General features: G+C 32.6%; 3 protein-coding genes across 3 annotated transcripts; all 3 read left to right on the forward strand.

The window, feature by feature from the left end:
* The first annotated feature begins 292 nt into the window (after positions 1-292).
* On the forward strand, positions 293-2,531 carry LOC102623413 (hypothetical protein). The gene is made up of 4 exons (XM_052441399.1): positions 293-629; positions 721-810; positions 1,603-1,707; positions 2,193-2,531. Exons 1-4 carry the CDS (start codon positions 300-302, stop codon positions 2,268-2,270), a joined length of 603 nt encoding a protein of 200 aa, XP_052297359.1. The 5' UTR covers positions 293-299; the 3' UTR covers positions 2,271-2,531.
* On the forward strand, positions 2,389-10,159 carry LOC102623917 (WAT1-related protein At4g08290). The gene is given in 10 exon segments (XM_052441355.1): positions 2,389-2,514; positions 7,384-7,541; positions 7,749-7,811; positions 9,077-9,161; positions 9,371-9,484; positions 9,611-9,676; positions 9,678-9,770; positions 10,004-10,027; positions 10,029-10,080; positions 10,083-10,159. Coding segments are annotated over 10 exon segments (858 nt in total).
* A 4,073-nt stretch (positions 10,160-14,232) lies between these two features.
* LOC102623712 (WAT1-related protein At4g08300) lies at positions 14,233-16,780 on the forward strand. The gene is made up of 7 exons (XM_006472693.4): positions 14,233-14,511; positions 14,661-14,723; positions 14,983-15,099; positions 15,525-15,762; positions 15,856-16,014; positions 16,090-16,241; positions 16,354-16,780. Exons 1-7 carry the CDS (start codon positions 14,300-14,302, stop codon positions 16,574-16,576), a joined length of 1,164 nt encoding a protein of 387 aa, XP_006472756.2. The 5' UTR covers positions 14,233-14,299; the 3' UTR covers positions 16,577-16,780.
* The last annotated feature ends 833 nt before the right edge of the window (positions 16,781-17,613 follow it).

The following is a 17,613-nucleotide window of genomic DNA, read 5'->3' on the forward strand; positions in this document are numbered from 1 at the left end:
AATTTTATATTAAAATCAATTATTTTCTCATGAATTCTCACTCAAAAAATAATTCTTTTAATTTTTTATTTATAAAATAATAAAAATCTTAAAATATTTTTATTACACAATCTCTATTTTCATAATTCTAAACTCTTATAATTTTCTCAAAAAATTTTAAATATAAATTATAAAATGAATGTGTAAAAAATTTATTAAAATAATAATTATTTAAATATTTCATTGAATTCTCATTTTAAAATAAAAAATAACAAATAAAAAATAATTTATATTTAGTTATTTACGTAATTTTAATTAATATGAAAAAAAAAAGAAGAGGAAACAGAACGGGCCCGAGAAAGAGTCTTGAGGCTAAGAATAACTGGAACATAATGGCTATTATGGCAGCAGCAACAGTAGCAACGGTAGTGGCGCGACCATTGTCATTAACATTGGTTAGCAGACGAAGATCCAGATGGGGTTTTTCTCCTTTGGCTTATTCATCATCATCATCATCTTCTTCATCTTCGACAAGAAAGCTAGTGCTATACTCAAAGCCCGGTTGCTGTTTGTGTGATGGCCTCAAAGAAAAGCTGCAGGCCGCTTTCTTACTCTCGGGCCCTGATTCCCTTCACGACGTCGATTTACAGGTTACCCATTTCTCCCACACACACTCTCTCTCTTTGTCTGTGTGTAGTAATTTGATTGATTGTGTTGAATGTGTGTTGTTGATTTTGTCAGGTGAGAGATATTACAACCAATCCTGAGTGGGAAAAGTCTTACCAGTATGAGATACCTGTATTGGCCAGAGTACTTTCTGATGGCACCGAGGTTATTTTATTTTATTTTTCTTTGATTTTCTGTTGGGCAATTTGTTCTGAAATTTAAGCTTTAGCTTTGTCTGCTGATTTCTGTTTCAAGATTCATTAATTTACACATTCCTATCACACTAATGAATTCATTAGAGAAAAGCACTAGAATCAAGGTGGAGCTTAAAAGGCTAACAGTCCAACACACCGTTGACTTAAAAATTTATTTTTCTAAGAACTCAAAATTTTGATTCTGTATACAAATTACCTAGGAGATATCAACTGCTTCAGCAGTTGCTCATTGAAAATGATAAGAGTAATTTCTTACTGAGAATAAGATGACGTTTTTTTCCCCCCATTTATATGGCTTTGGACAAGGTCATATTTGACCACCGAAGAATGTGAGTTCTGGAGTTATATTCATTTTTGTTTTCGTGGTGGCAGGTTACAAATGAAAGAAATGTGCTAATTACAGGGGGTTTATTTTGTGAATGATTACGCTCAGGCTCACAAGGATTTGGGCAGTCATTGTGACAGTTGATAAGATTGTATAACTTGATGTACAAAGATATCTTAAACAGATGGCTTGAGATTAAATCATGTGGAACAGTGCATGAATGACTCTTTCACTAGACGACCATAGATCATTTTTCAAATGAGAATCACATCCGTATTTAACTTAAGAAGTCTGTCTTGTGAGTTGTGACGGGGGATGGTAATAGATGTCTTTCATATTCCAATGATCATTGCAATATATTCACTAGTAATAATATCATGTGAGAGTTGATAACTCCCAAAAGTAAATGTTGAGCAGGTGCTGATGGCTTGGATCAACAGGTTTAGGATTGAGGCTTGGTTGAGCCAAATGTCACTCGACTGTGTAATGGCTTATCAGCAATTGAGTTTCTTAAATATTGTGGTCAGTAAATATATATATATATATATAATCAGTAATTGATGATGGATCTTCTGCTTCCGCATATTTCAAGTTGTTCCTGACCCTATATCTTTTGTGGTGAAAGTTTCTACAAGTTGAGGTCTTCTTGTCATCACTGATCAATCTGTTTATGTATATTTTCTCGTTATCCCTACTGACCAGATATTAAGATCATATATAACCAACATTAGAAAAAGTTTATATTTCACAATTAAAAGATATTGATGACTGATACCTACAGTTTCTCTTTAACGTGCGGTTTTGATTCTTAAACAAAATATTTTTTATGTCATCACCTTTGTCATGGCTTGTTTCATTCTTGACATCTGTTGTGCTTTATGCTTTTACTTTTTCCTTAAACCTGTTTGGTTGTATAAAATTTATAAACCTTTATTATCTGATCAATTTTGGAGGTGAACTCACATGATCTTTTTAAATATCTAACACAAAATTGTTCTTTCTTTCAGGAAGCTCTACCTAGATTATCTCCTCGGATCGGGGTGGAGTTAATTCAGAAGAAGATTGCAGCTGCTTTAAGACAATGACTGGCATATGTGCTATTAAAACTCAACTAAAATCGCTTTATCCGGAGGAAGTATCTTGAAGGTGACAGCTGGTTGTGTGGTTGAATTGTGATGTATTATCAACTTGAACTCCTGATGAATGGTGGCAACAATTTTCTGGTTTTTGTTCTTTCTAGCGAAAAAGTGTATCTTTATAGCCAATCACTGTGATTTTTATGGAAGTAGAGACATTGATTTGTTTTCTTCCATTGCTTTTGTGGACAAGGTGCAGATGTGCTTTCATTTTGCTCTTTTGACCAATCCATTAAGTTTGATCTCTTAAATCCAATCATCAGAAAACCTAAGGCAACAAAGATAACTTTATGTTGTTTGACTGCTTTCTGCTTTATCAACACCCAGGAGGCCAGGACCCATAGGAGGTTACTGACACATAAAATTGGGATAATCGGTTTTGTATTGTGTTATGTCATTGTCATCATCTATCACTGAATGAAATTTGTTTCCCTATTTTGTATTTGTATTTGTATTGTACTTGATAAAACTAATATCATTTAACTTTAGGTTCCGATAGACTTCGAGCACAGTTGTAACAACTCATTCTTATAGGGACTCGATTTTCTCCCAGTACTTAAAGAGTGTTAGTTGCTTCCCTGAAAACAGAATAATTTCCTCCTCAATAGTTATGATTATAAAATATTAATAGTATTGTATTTATTTTTAAAACGAACTTTTTACTCGAGACCAAGCCCAGCCCATTCTCAAACTATGGTGTCGCATTTTCGGAAGAGGATTATTCAATTCATTCAGTTTTTGTCTTTTTGGTTTTACAATCAGAAATCCACGTTTATGTATTTAAATTACAACTCTCTAGAGGCACTTTTGAAAAATATCCTTCAAGACTCTAATTAAACTGCTACATAATGCAATTCTTTCAGATTACTTTTCTTATTATTTATTTAAACTTTGGAAAGTAATGCTTTACTAATTAATTAATTAATAATCGAATTTGATCAAGTATTGTTGCATTACAGAAAAAAAAATGTCACTTAGCAGCTGAATGAGCCAAAAACCCAAAAGATTGTGGCAAATTATAAATTTGATAGATGCTAGTATTGCTGTTATTGGTAGTGACAACCATTATCGATGCCGTGGATTCATCGTGTGAGGAAAAGAGAACTCAAGACTATCAACAGATGTAATTTCTCCATTAAATAACGCTTCACTTTCACAACGTTATCTTATGGGATGCCAGACACTGAGTTTAGTCATTGTAGTTAATTGGGGCCAAAATTAAAAGGATATACTTAAAACTTTTAAGTAGATCTCTTTACGTGAAAGGACTTGAGCTTCGCCAAAAAAATGGGTCAAGATTGAAAAAATAAAAACTAATTGATACAAAATTAGCATGTGTGTGTCCAAACATGAGAGAGACCTTAGCTTTAGGTTGATAATTAAGAACTCAACGTTAATATTAAGACAAGTGTTAAGTACATCTTTCATACATTGGTCTAGCCAAAGTTCTGTCATAAACGCATTTACAGTATTTGGAAATAGAGGCTAGATATTTCTTCTATTTGCAAATCGTTGTTTATTATGATTACCTTTTTGGTTTCGGTATAATACCCATTTCATACTAGCATTAAAACAATAAAAGATAAAGTACATTTTTATATAATACGATCAAATAAATTATAAAACTTTGGATTTATGCATGCGTCAGATTTTTATTTAATATCAATTTGTGGTTAAAAAAAATTATTTATCTTTCAACATTCATCTTGGGATGTTGATCTAGATATTTATAAGAGACGAAAGAGACAAAAATTAGAGAGGAAAGCGCGTTGCTAATTAATTCTTACATTAATTTGGAAATTAACCAATATTGGGTTGTTGTTGCTCATCATAGATTATGCCGTTCTTGCCAACAATTCCTTTGCCAAAATTGGTTGGCAACGGTACCATCAACGATTTGGGTTTGGACGTGGGAAGATACGTAGTCTATTGATATTAACTTTTTTCTTTCTTTCTCAATCAATGCGTTATGTTACAATCTTTTTTTTCCCCCCCCCCCACGTTTTAATTTGTCTTTTTCCTTTTTCAGAGGAATTATTTAGTTCCAAGCCTATCCAAATTTGTATTCCCATGGATTAAGCATTGCATGACTGCAACATCCGTGCACAAATTAATAAATGAGTACGTGTACGCACACGTTCTGGATCAAACTAGCTTCGTGGCCTTTTGTTCATGATTCATGAATCATGAATCTTGAATCTTGAATCTTGAATCTTGAATCTTGAATCTTGAATATTCTATCGCTATCAATCATGCACGGGCTGATTGTAGGGTTAAAGTTTGCGGATTGGACTCGATATCACTAAGCTGGAATCATGTCAAAGCTGTTTTCTTGCTTTATCAATGGATCCCTAGCTAGCTGGCTGGCTAGTTCGCTTTTCTGACCATTAAAGCAGCTTTCTGATAAGCAATAATTTATTGAGACAGTCATGTAGTTGGCTAGCTAGTAATGGCCAAATTATTTGATTAATCATTTTAACGCTTTCTTCTCTCTTTTTTGAAAATGAAAAGAACTCTAAAGTAGTGTAAGACCAGTATATAGATCCTTTTTATCGACTTACGTGTCCATGCATGTAGCTTGAATGTGCATGGAGTTGTTAGAAAATTTATTAGAATGGTTAAATATCTCACTCACATAATAAGAATGGTGCATATATGTACTCAATTATTATTGTTTAATTTGTGAGTGCTTCAATAAAGCAGTTAATTAAGTAGCAGATTAACTAAGGCAACTAGAAAAATAAGATCGATTATAGAGCATATGACGTGCAAATGTGCACAACTTCTCTGTAAGTTTCGTTTTCCGTTTAATTGCAAATGGAAAACAACTCTTTCATTAGTTCATCACAATGGTACCTTTCTTCTTCAATCATTCTAAAGCAAATCAAACAACATTGAAGAAAAGAACAACCTTTTTCCCACTTTTTGACTGCTTTCCACTTAATTATGTAAGACCCTCTATCATCTTTTGGCTCTTTCATTGTATCGATCTGTTGTCCGACCATTTAATTCCTAATTGTATTCTGTGATCTTCCCCCACAAAACTCCTCTTCCTTTTTCTTAATAATGAATTTCTTAAACTAACAAAAGAGTTCATTCTTTTAAATTTGAGTGGGTCTTTTTACTTTGAGTGGGTCTTTTTAAGGTTAAAGTGGATGACATCGTATCAATCTAATAATTGTTGTTAATCAACTCCAACTTTAAACAATAAAAATCCATACACCTAGATAGACTGTGGCCTTTAAGATGTTGTTGCTTTAAGACTAATAGACTTTGTATTTGATAAATATTTTATGTTCTTTCTATTATTAATGGTAACTGAGATTTAAAAAAAAAAAATACTTTTCGCATATATTTTATTTATTTTGGTCATTGATGCTAAGGGAATTAGTTTTTGAATATCAGAATTCAGAATTGAGGCGAAGATTTGTTTTCTTTTGCCTATCAATATCATGCAAGCTGATTGGGAAGCAACTATACGCAAATTCATTAACAGCCGCTGCTTTATTTCTACCAATCAGCTATAAGAAAATTAAGAAAAGCTGAAATCACTGACACATCCCAATGTCTGGGGGAAACTTATCCCCAATTGCTTTGCTTGCTCCCAATTTCTTTCGTAGCCGATAAATGTATGTTTACACATTTTTAGGATATGACGATTCATGCTTGATTGATGTGTGTACCGGCTCCATTAGTGTAAAAATTTTTTTGGATAATTAATATTTTTTGGAACAAGAAATCATCATTTGATGATGATGCAAAATAATAGCACACGGTATATAGTTGCTTCATCTGTCCTATATCATTTTTTCTCCTACTCCCAAACCTTTATTACATATTTGATTAAATTTGTTTTGAGGATGAAAACGACACGTAATTAACTAACACTTAATTTGGAAGACAAATAATGAAGCACTCACCACCCCATTATGGGCTTACCTCACTACGCACTTTCGTTATTTTCTCCATTTATACACCATATATACTAATGTACTACCTATGATTAATAACTAATAATTAAAACTTAATTCTTTTTAAATGTGATCTCCGGGTAAAAAAAATCTTGATCAGGTACTCTATATATACGTATATGCATGGCCTGATATAAATAGGTTTGCTGTTTCTATTTTCCGCATCTTGCATCCAAATTAACTATATGTACTGATCGATGCCAGATGTTAAGTTCTAATTTGGTTTTGCAAAATGTTGCTAGTCTATTGTATATTGAGTTCTATGTGATAAGGTAAAATTAATGGATATGATTATGTCATGGTGGATTAATCAATTCGCTATATGCACGACAAGAAACTGCTTCCATCCAATTTAATTAACTGAAATTGAAGTCTGGTTAATTTTATGGAGGCCGAAGCACGAAAAATCATTTAATTTTTAGCTTGTTATGTACTCTTGGATTGTATCAATAATGATATATAATTTTATTGTTAGTTGGATCTTTTATCATAAAGAGTGTTTTGTAGATGGGAAGAATGGAGTGCCAACAAACTCGATTAAGAAGTTATTATTTTAAAAGATAGCTTAATAATACATGTTTGATAGTTTACCAATCAGTGGCAGAATTTGATTAGTTTACCAATAGTTGGTAGAATGTGGTTAACTATTAAGAAATCCATTACATATTTATGTATTCCCATATATGTGTATTCTTCTATAGAGAATGATAGAAATACTATTTATTTATTTTATTATATAGCACTTGTACTATTCATGTTGAATTACATGCATGAGAAACCTTTAATTTGCAATAGTCATCTAGATTATCATATAAGATTAGATTGAAACATTGATTGATATGTTCCGCTTCCTTTATTTTTAATGAAAAGATGAATTTCCCAACGATTAAGAAGACAAAAACAATCAGTTGAATTAAAAGTGCAAATTGATGACCAGAGCAACCGTATTATCTGAACAATTTAAGCGTGCTTCATGATTTTGCTCTATATAAGAAAGACCATTCACGCTATTTCACGTGCGAATCGTATAGAGTTTTCAGTTCATCAAATTATAATTTAAGTAATTAAGAACGGTCTTCGAAAATCTTAAGACATATTTGCTTATGATTTTCTTGCAATTTGGCTCAGCCGGAATGTTCATAATTAGCATGGCGACTCTCAATCAAGGCATGAATCGTTATGTGCCAATCGTTTATGGCAATGCTATTGCTGCCTTTGTCCTTGCGCCTTTTGCCCTAGTGCTTGAAAGGTAATTTATTAAAAAAGACTGAACTTAGGAGTAATTTAAAGTTTTGAATAATTTGGACGATATTTTGAAGGTAGTCTGATTATTTGGGATAATTTGAAATTAACTCTCTACTAAATATTTTCTTACAAAAGATTACTCTATTCTCTGTACTTTTTCAACCTTTTCCTTGTTGATTTTAATGCGTCTCCATTTCTTCATTTCTTACAGGAAAATAGGGCCTAAGATGAAGATTTCAAATTTCTTACTAATAATGACCGTGGGATTTCTTAAGTATGTTTTCTCATGCACCCACATAACACTTTACATTTTGACATGTTTTTAGCTAGTTAGAGTTGGAAGAGCACATTATTATTCTTTGAAATAGAAAATAACGAGTAAACGCTCCTTCAAATAGTTTAAATTAATAACTCATTCAGTCCATATATTTTAAAAGAGTATTGAAGAAGACATCTTGATGCTTTCATGGCTGAGCGATTTGACCCTTTCGAGGGTAAAATAATATTTTTCATAAAAGTTTATAGGTCTAACTCAATCTAAAAACTAACTCAAAAGTTGAAAGTTGTCCAAATCTTATATACTTAACCTAAATTCAATACTCAGTTGATGTGAGATATTTTCCATAGCACCCCCTGTCACGTGCATACCATCCTTTTGATTGGTCCTTGTCACATGATAAGATAGTGTAGGCCACTCGTACATTAATTTGGCTCTGGTAACATATATAAGCATGTAAACCTAACTCAACCTAAAAGCTAGTTTAAGAGTTTGGGGTTTACTCAAGTCTTATATACTAACTCAAGTTTTAATACTCAGTCGATGTGGACTATTTTCTCTAATATTTTTATCTTAAATAATTTATAATTCATATAAATATAACATGCAACAGGTGAGAAATATATGATAACTAAACAGATATACCTACACAACTAATTAGCTCAAAGTATAATGATATTTACACTACAAAATACATGTGGGTATTAATTGGTTATTACTATTAGTTTTTTAAAATATTAGGGTGATAATGGATTATTTAAAAAACAAAAAGTAGGGCCAAACACTACCCTTTAACAGAAGTGTTTTATTTTATTTTTTAAAAGAAAACTTTACACAAATATATCTGAAAAAAATCACTTTTATGAGGTGCACTTTGTTCTTTTTTTTTTTATTTAAATGGAATGCTCATCCTAAAATATGTACAGATAATTGCAATTTTTAAATTATACACTCAAATTAATGAAATGAATGGTGAGTTTTTAGATGTAAAATCTCGCTAGGATTCTTGTCGTACATATATTTATTTTTCCGCAATCGATGGTGTAGCACATATGACAAAGAATTTATTAGCAAGAAGGATGTATACTAAAATACTGGAAATATTCAAAATATATAAGTGTATTGTTTTTTTTTTGAATTAAACGTAAGTTTATTGATAATATTAAATAACATGGCACATATATTTTATCGTTCAATTAAAAGTCTCAGGTGAAATTATAACATTTATATTTTATGCTAAGTATATAGTACTTGATTCACAGACCAATCCTCGATCGAAGTTTCACGTACTTGGGAATGAAATTCACGTCAGCAACATATGCATCTGCAATTGATTATGAATGCAGAGTTAATTCTCTTTTAAATTATCGTATCCAGTGAATCTTTTCAAAAGACGCCGAAAAAAAAATCTGGTGAACCAACAGATTAGAGAGAGTAAATATGAAAGAGATTCAAGCATAGTCAAGCTAAGGTCTTCGTAGTGACTCCTGGAGAAGCTTTGCTGACGACAATACTCAAAACCCCTGTCCTTCATCTCCCATGCATGGTCATAAAAAACAACAAGCCACCGCGAAAGCAGCGGTGGCGACGACTCCGATAAACAGTGGGTGGCTGGAACACTCCTAATCCTTCTAGGTTGCGTCTCCTGGTCCTCCTCTTACGTACTTCAAGTAATCTTCTTGCGTGGCACCATAATTGTTTACAAGCATAAATTTGATATAATTTTTTATTTGACAAAATTAACCTTAAGCCCTTCTTCTCTATGATATATTTTGAATGCATGCATGGTAATTCAGTCGATAACGATAAAGAGATACCGGGCAGAGCTGTCTCTGTCGTCGATTATATGCTTGGCCGGAACTCTTGCAGGGTGCAGCGATTGCGGTTGCTGTAGAGCGTCGCTCCAGTGGATGGGCAGTCGACTGGGACTCTAGGCTCTTTGCCCCACTTTACACGGTGGGGACCTGCGTAGAAAATAATATAAAGTGTTTCCTTACATGTGGTCAGGGTTATAGATGTTATTAACCCATAAATTAACTAGTGTTTTTAATACGAATGTCAAATTTCTTATTAAAAACTTTACTGGTTACAATCTTGGAATGTCAAATTCCTCTATATATTCATGTATAAGACTTTACTATTTTTATATTACTTCACTAATTTGTGTTTTTGTAAAAATGCATTTACAGGGAATAGTTAGCTCGGGAATCACATAATTATGTGCAAGGACTTGTGACGAAGACAGAAGGCCCAGTATTTGTCACTGCCCTCGACCTCTTTGCATGATCATCGTTGCTATTGTTGGCTCCATCATCGTTACTGAAAAACTTCACCTTGGAAGCTAACATATATACATTTTCTACAAGCCAAAACTGACATTTTGGATTTTTAAAATATGAACCCCCGTTGGCTCAAGTTTAGATCGGATTCTGTAAGACTTAGAGTGCCGCATTGGGAAAAAAAAGAAAAGAAAATATAATAATAATAACTAAAAGTGCCACCACACTAAGGGCCAATTGTAAAATCAGGGTTAATTAATTAATTTTTCACGTATCTTAGGAAACAATTTAAAAACAACTAAGTTGAGAGATATTTTAATATTTTTTATTTTTTATTTTTAAAAAAGAAGTCGAACTAGAGACAAAAACATTATATAAAGTAACGGGCCATGTTGCACCGACCTCTTAAGAATAAAATAGGCAAAAACTCCACAGCAAATTAAATTAGCCTAACTATTTTGAAGTCGGGTGATCACACAACATGAGACCAGGCGGCGGAATTTATACCTCTACATGTACATGCATGCATGCATACATATATCAACCAAATAACGGGAAATAACATCATTAAGTTTTAAGAGATGATTTTTATTAATAAAATAATAATCTTTCAATAATTATTATCTTACTTTTTGATTTTCTAGCAAGTATCATTGGAGGGATTATCAGGCTCAGGCTTAGCACCATCCTGTACCGCAAACAATGATGCCCAGCAATTACCAATCACAGCAAGTAAGGGTGCTACTGGAATATCAGCGATTGACACAGTTAACAATACTGATCACAAAGCTGGAGAGTAATTACTATCTTCCCCACGATTTCCTGGTGCTGATCATATTTTAAAAATCCGTGTACATATATAGCCTTTCTTGAGGCTCTTCGCTCTTTGATTTTATCTGGGAAATTCATAATAATGTGTGATGTGAATGGATAATGTTGGTCCAAACTACGACTCTGTAATTGGTACTGTGAAGTCGGTGACTTTTAAGTCACAATTGTTGTGCAATAGAACATCTGTCTGTCCAACTAAAACCTGATAGGTGTTTGGGTAAACATGATGCTTTTTTTTTTTTTTTTTTAAATGAGTTGGGAAAACATGATTATTTGCCTTGATGCCAATAGCTTTCAATAATATAGGTTTAGTTAGTTTGATTGCCATCAATTGTGTGTTCTTCTTTTTGGTTGTTTTTTTGTAAATTTTCTTGTTTTAGTGTTATACATATATTATGGGGGCAAGACCTACTCTGTTTGCTATAAAATTGTTGTTATTTTCTCCTTTCTATTCAGTTGATTTATCACATTCGATAGTAATATTTCTTTTATATATTTAATCCAAGCATGCGACTCTCCTATGAACGAGTTTGACGTTGATAATAAAGAGTTGTACTTAGTGTAGAGAAAGATGAGAAAAATTTGTCCTCTCTCTCTCTCTTCCCTTTTCTTATTTATTTCTCTCATCTTTCTCTACACCAAGTATTTTTTTATAATTAAAACTGTCCATGAGACTAACTAATAGTTTTAAGTAGATAACATAGTTAAACGTAACTCAACCCTTATATACTTTTAACCCGATATTCATTTTCAGCCGCTGACGTGAATCCATCTCTCAAGCCGACAGTATCATCGAAGAGTTGTTTGTTCTCCAAACACATGCATCATGCCTTGACAAATCACAATCACGGCATCATCAATTTATACAAGTGCGACGCATTAAATTTATTAATTGGGAAAAAGGAGGAGTTGTGGAATCCAACGTGAGGTCATATACATAATGTTTCTGGGGTTGGGTTGTTTGCAATGTATCCTAAACCAAGTATAAAATATATTCCAAATTATTATCAGCTTAGTACCAATTGGTGTACTGGAGTATATATATGTCAAGTTTTGTATGGAATTAAGTTCTATTCCCTTTCGATTGTAATGAATCCTTTTTTTTTTTCACTTTAAATCTACCAAGCACATTTAATTTTATAGGATTGATGCTCACGAGTCACACCGCACCAAGAATAAAATCATATCCATTATGAGCTGAATCTGAGTTTTCTTGTAATAATATGGTAAAATCATAAGTGTGCGAAAATTAAAACAAATTTAGAAAATCACGTGTGTAAAGAGCTAATCAAAATGAAGCATATGGGATAGTTCTTTAATTTATACTTTTAGATATTAAGTTGGGTGAAAAATTCGGTTGTGGTTTGATTCACATGAAGAGGGAAGAATAAAGCAATTATTTGCCTCTGAGTGCCTCAAGTGATGTCAACCTTGATATCTGATACGGACGGTGGAATATGCAAAGCTTTGTCAGATTTTTTCTTTTTCTTTTCTTCTCTCTTTCTCTCTCTCTCGAAGAAGAAGAATATGAATGACGCGCACAACAAATTAAAAAATCATTGGTAGAACTCAATCGACGATACCAACGGTTTTAACAATATTTTACAACAAATATTATCCTACATTTTCGTTTTTGTCATATGAGATGTTAAATTAATATATAAAAAAAATTAAGAAGTAAATGCATATTGTTCAGTGACTGAACTAGGTTAAATTCGAAATATAGAAAACACAAACTTGAAAGAACCATCTGAGAATAGTGAAATTTTGAGGGGCCAAACATTATACATTCAAATACTCTAAACTTACCTTGTAGGCATAACATCTCACATGTCATTGTGTGTGTTTTATTATAATATAGATTGTTTAAATTTTTCTAATGATGAATGACCCCGATTGATAAGGAATGTTTTATTTACTACATAATATTAACTTTCATTTTATAGTTTACATTTGATTTATTACATCATTTAATTTAAAACACAATCTCCATTTAAAAGCGTTGACTCAAGAAAGGAGCACAAGAAAATGAAAAAAAGGTGAAAATAGGAGATTTATTATAAAGGGATAGATGAAAATGGAGAAAGCTCTCATGAAATGGCCAGTCGTTTAATTTGTTTGGTGAGTAAGCATGCAAAGATGAGGCAACTACCCATTTAAAACAGTAGATTATTCCTAACCACATGTCTTCAAAAAATATTTAGTAAAATAACGTTTTGTTAATTTTTCTTTTTGCACAATAAAAATTATTTTCTTTAAGCTTCGCCTAACAGCCACAAGCACTTGCTTGACATATCTTTGCAATGCTTCCCATTTGTAAGATGGAATTCCACCAACTTCGATTATTTCTCTCATTGGAATCCTAACGTGAAAGCACCAGCTTTATTTAAATTGCTGGACTTTTTGTCTCCTCATGTTTTTTCTTTGAGTTACTGCTTTTCTAAAGGTATATATTTACGTACGATTCCTCAATTAAGGACAATTTCATTAATTTTTTTGCCATCAGTACTGTATATTCTCTCGCTCTCACCGAAAAACAAAATGTTTACTTGAATGATGTTAGATTAGAGAAATCATGATAACTTCGAAGAATTTGAAAAAAAATTGAGAATAAAGGTATATATATGTGAAATTGGAAACTGTCTTTTACATGTACCAATTAATTAAATTATGAGTTTCATGATCAATTTCTTTTCCGAGTGCGTCGAATAAATCAGATTAAATTACTGCCGACGTCATTAAAACTAAGCTTTTTCTTTAATAAAGGTCAAAATGTAATTAATCACAAGTGAAATGAGGTGCCACGATTAAATCATGAGTTCAATAATTCAAATGTCTTTTTTATAAATGGCTTCCACTCTTCATTTCACTCACATGATACATCACGAAAAACCACTAAGCTTTTGCATTAAAATCATTGTACCAAGAGCACTAAACCTAAAAATCATTTGGTGGTCAATGAATCAAATCCCCACTTCTAATTTTTAAAAAAAAATTAAAAAAAGAAAAAAAAAAGAAAAGAAATTGAAAGCTAGCTAGCATCACTTCACAGAGATCTACAGAAACTCTTGTCTAACTTTTAATTAATTTTTATTTTATTATTTGTTTTGATTCTATCACCAAGGCGAGGATTCTCTAGTTGGTTGATGAGAATATGAGTTATTTTTGTTAATGGATAAGGGAATCTAGAACTGGACTGATAGTAAGTGCTTCTCCTAGGGGCATGTATGCGTGTAGTGTTGAAATGCTTCCTTGCTTTAATTATTTTAGCTTTTTTACAAGTCTATAAGAAGGACGCTTCCCCTTGAGTGCTAAGCAAACCACAGAAGTACTTGAGAGAGAAAAGCACTAGTTGTGCTTGTGAAGGAGAGAGAGATGGGCGACCAAACACCATTTGTTTCATTTTGCCTAGCTCTTAGCAAATTCAAACCCTATCTAGCAATAATCTCCTTGCAATTTGGTTATGCAGGCATGTACATAATCACCATGGTTTCTTTGAAACATGGCATGAGTCATTACGTACTTGCTGTTTATCGGCACGTGGTTGCCACGATTGTCTTGGCACCTTTCGCCTTCGTACTCGAAAGGTTTTAATCTTATTTAACCTTTCATTTACGTACATGCATTAATGCATACATATGTTCATGAATATGTATATGATTATATTCTTTGGCAAATACGATTCAAATGATTTTTAGCTAATTGATGAACTTAATTGCTTTTGTTTTGTTTACAGGAAAATAAGGCCGAAGCTGACACTCCCGGTCTTTCTAAGAATAATGGCTCTTGGTTTCCTCGAGTAATACTTCTAACATCTTTTTAATGTCTATTTCTTATAATCGAAACCTGAAAAGAGGTTCATTCATTTGAATCTAGCTAAAGAGCCTTAAGTGTACACAAGAGAAATACTAAGTAACAAAAAAAGGGTGCAATACACCAACAGTATTCAATAATTTTTTTTTTTTTTTCATAAAAGTTTAATGTATATTAACTTAAGAATCTCTTATGTATTCTAAAATTTCTCTGATAAGTTGATATATTAACGATGGATTTAACAGGCCAGTGCTGGATCAGAACCTCTACTACCTGGGAATGAAATACACTACAGCAACATTTGCATCTGCCACTGTCAATATCCTTCCAGCCGTTACCTTTATACTGGCGATTATATTCAGGTATATATTGGGAGATTCCAAATTCAGTACGCATCATAATCTTTTGTGCCCAATCATGCATTTCTAAAAGTAGTTTTTATGGCCACCAGGGCCAGCAATTTTTATAAAATAAAGCTAGCTTTAGAGCCACTACTTGTTATTGACATATAAAAATCTCACTACCATGGATACTGTGACAGTTACATCATACTACGTGACAGTTTAAATTTGCGGATCCAACATCATCATCCTACCATTAAAATAAATAGAAGTTTTTAAAAATATAAATTAAACGAATATATTCTCTTTTAGTGATTCCTAGAATTTAGCATCAATTCCCAACTTAGGTTTTTTTTTTTTTTTTTTTTACAAAACAGCCTCAAATAATTATCACTTTATTTTTTCCCCCTTGGATTTTATGATAATTATCATTATCTCATGATCAGGTTGGAGACTGTAAATGTGAGGAGGTTACAGAGTCTGGCCAAGGTAATTGGAACTGCCGTCACGGTGGCGGGAGCCATGGTTATGACTTTGTACAAAGGTCCGATTATCAATTTCACAAGCGGAGGAGCAGGTAGCCACCATGGAAGTAGTGTCGATTCCAGTGACAGTCATTTTTTCACTGGCACATTAATGCTTATAGGCAGTTGCTTTGGTTGGGCCGGCTTCTTCATATTGCAAGTAAGCACAGATAAATAAATTTATCTGTACTAAATATTTCGAACACCTAATCTATTGTACTAAATATTCGCTGTCACTGTAATTGTGAAACAGTCATTTACGTTAAAAAAGTACCCAGCGGAGCTGTCTCTATCAACTTTGATATGCTTAATGGGCGTGGTGGAAGGAGCAGCAGTGTCTTTGATCATGGAACGTGACATGAGTGCCTGGAAAATTGGTTTCGACTCAAGGCTCCTCGCTGCTGCTTACTCGGTGAGTGAGTGCTTTAGAAATCAATAAGAACTTGACCGAGCTGGGCATATTGATTAATTTAATCTAAATTTGCAGGGAGTGGTCTGCTCAGGCATTGCATATTATGTGCAAGGTTTTGTCAGTAAACAAAAAGGGCCAGTTTTTGTCACATCTTTTAGCCCTTTATGCATGATTATTACATCAGCTTTGGGAGTCATTATTTTGGCTGAGCTAGTCCATCTTGGAAGGTAACTTTAAACTCGCTAAATTTGTTTCAAATTTTACCCAATGCTTCAATTTTAAATTTTTAATTTGCTCCCAGAAATATATTAACTCTTGTTGTGATAAAATTTGTTGCAGCATACTTGGAGCAATTCTCATTGTGTTTGGACTATACACTGTTGTGTGGGGCAAAAGCAAAGATCCTCCAAGCTCAGCAGCATCATTCACTGATGAGAAAGCAGCTGCACAAGAGTTACCCATCACATGTAAATCAATTAATGTTGATGATAATAACATTGATGGGCCAGGTGGGATGCTGAAGACTAATCAAGCAAAGAGTACCTTAACTCAAGGAGCTTGAAAATGACATCGAAAATTTTTGAAGAAATTTAGCAGAAATTTCTCCAAAAGGGATCAATTATAATACTATTCAAAGCCTTTGCTCTCTCTCTCTCTCCACCCCCCAACTGTGTCCTTTTTTTGGTTTCAAATTAGTGTATGCTGAAATTTTAATGTGATCAAAAACCAAATTACAATAATATATTATATCTTTTTGGTGCTCTAATATTCCTTTTCCCTGTATTTGCTTTTATATATAGTTTATTAATTAGTCTAAATTAATTGGAATCACTTAACATGTTGGACCATTACTTCACATCACAATCACATTAATGGACCTTACAATAGTACGAATCAAATTCCAAGGAAAATAGATTTGCCCATGTCATGTTTGAGAATTGAGATACTAGATTTTTCTGAATATAACAAGGGAATTGGAATAAATCCTTCCTCTTAATTAGATACACATATTTTTAGAATCTGCAGCGTTCAGCTCTACAGAAAACATTTGCTTTTTCTTTCTCTTTGTTATTAAAATCAAAAATAGTTTGATACCTTGTGTTAATTCGAATCTCAAAGACAGAATGCAGTTGTATCTGGGGATTTTTTATCATATCATATATCATATCATGATGATATTAGTGACGTTTTCTATTAGTAAACCATTTAAAAGTTAAGAATCAAATTCTCCTTATAAGTAATTTGACATTCTGTCCAAAAAAAAAAAAATCTATAAACATACTAAATATAATCCTATGGAATCAATCTCCTTACTAAATTTAAATCTCAATTTGATTTATGCTCACTAACACCATCCACTCACAAACAAGTCGTATAAAGTTACAAAATAATATTGGGTTAGCTATTAAACTGAAGAATCTAATCAAAATTTTATTTCATTAGCTTATCAAGCATGTGCTCAACAAATTATATTGATAAATGCTTCATGCTTCACTTTTCAATTTTTATCTCAAATGAGATATTAATTCGTAATATACAGTTGTGTACCGACAAATTTTATTAGAAAAAACAAGAAGTCGGTGTATTTGTTTGTTTGGG

The sequence above is a fragment of the Citrus sinensis genome, chromosome 5 (genome assembly GCF_022201045.2).
Source record: "Citrus sinensis cultivar Valencia sweet orange chromosome 5, DVS_A1.0, whole genome shotgun sequence".
NCBI lineage: Eukaryota > Viridiplantae > Streptophyta > Magnoliopsida > Sapindales > Rutaceae > Citrus > Citrus sinensis.

Coding starts and splice junctions, on each gene's coding strand:
- LOC102623712 (XM_006472693.4), top strand. CDS start 14,300: ATGGGCGACCAAACACCATTTGTTTCATTTTGCCTAGCTCTTAGCAAA. Junction 14,512..14,660: donor TTCGCCTTCGTACTCGAAAG/GTTTTAATCTTA, acceptor TTTTGTTTACAG/GAAAATAAGGCCGAAGCTGA. Junction 16,015..16,089: donor TCCTCGCTGCTGCTTACTCG/GTGAGTGAGTGC, acceptor CTAAATTTGCAG/GGAGTGGTCTGCTCAGGCAT.
- LOC102623413 (XM_052441399.1), top strand. CDS start 300: ATGAAAAAAAAAAGAAGAGGAAACAGAACGGGCCCGAGAAAGAGTCTT. Junction 630..720: donor TTCACGACGTCGATTTACAG/GTTACCCATTTC, acceptor TGATTTTGTCAG/GTGAGAGATATTACAACCAA. Junction 1,708..2,192: donor TGAGTTTCTTAAATATTGTG/GTCAGTAAATAT, acceptor TCTTTCTTTCAG/GAAGCTCTACCTAGATTATC.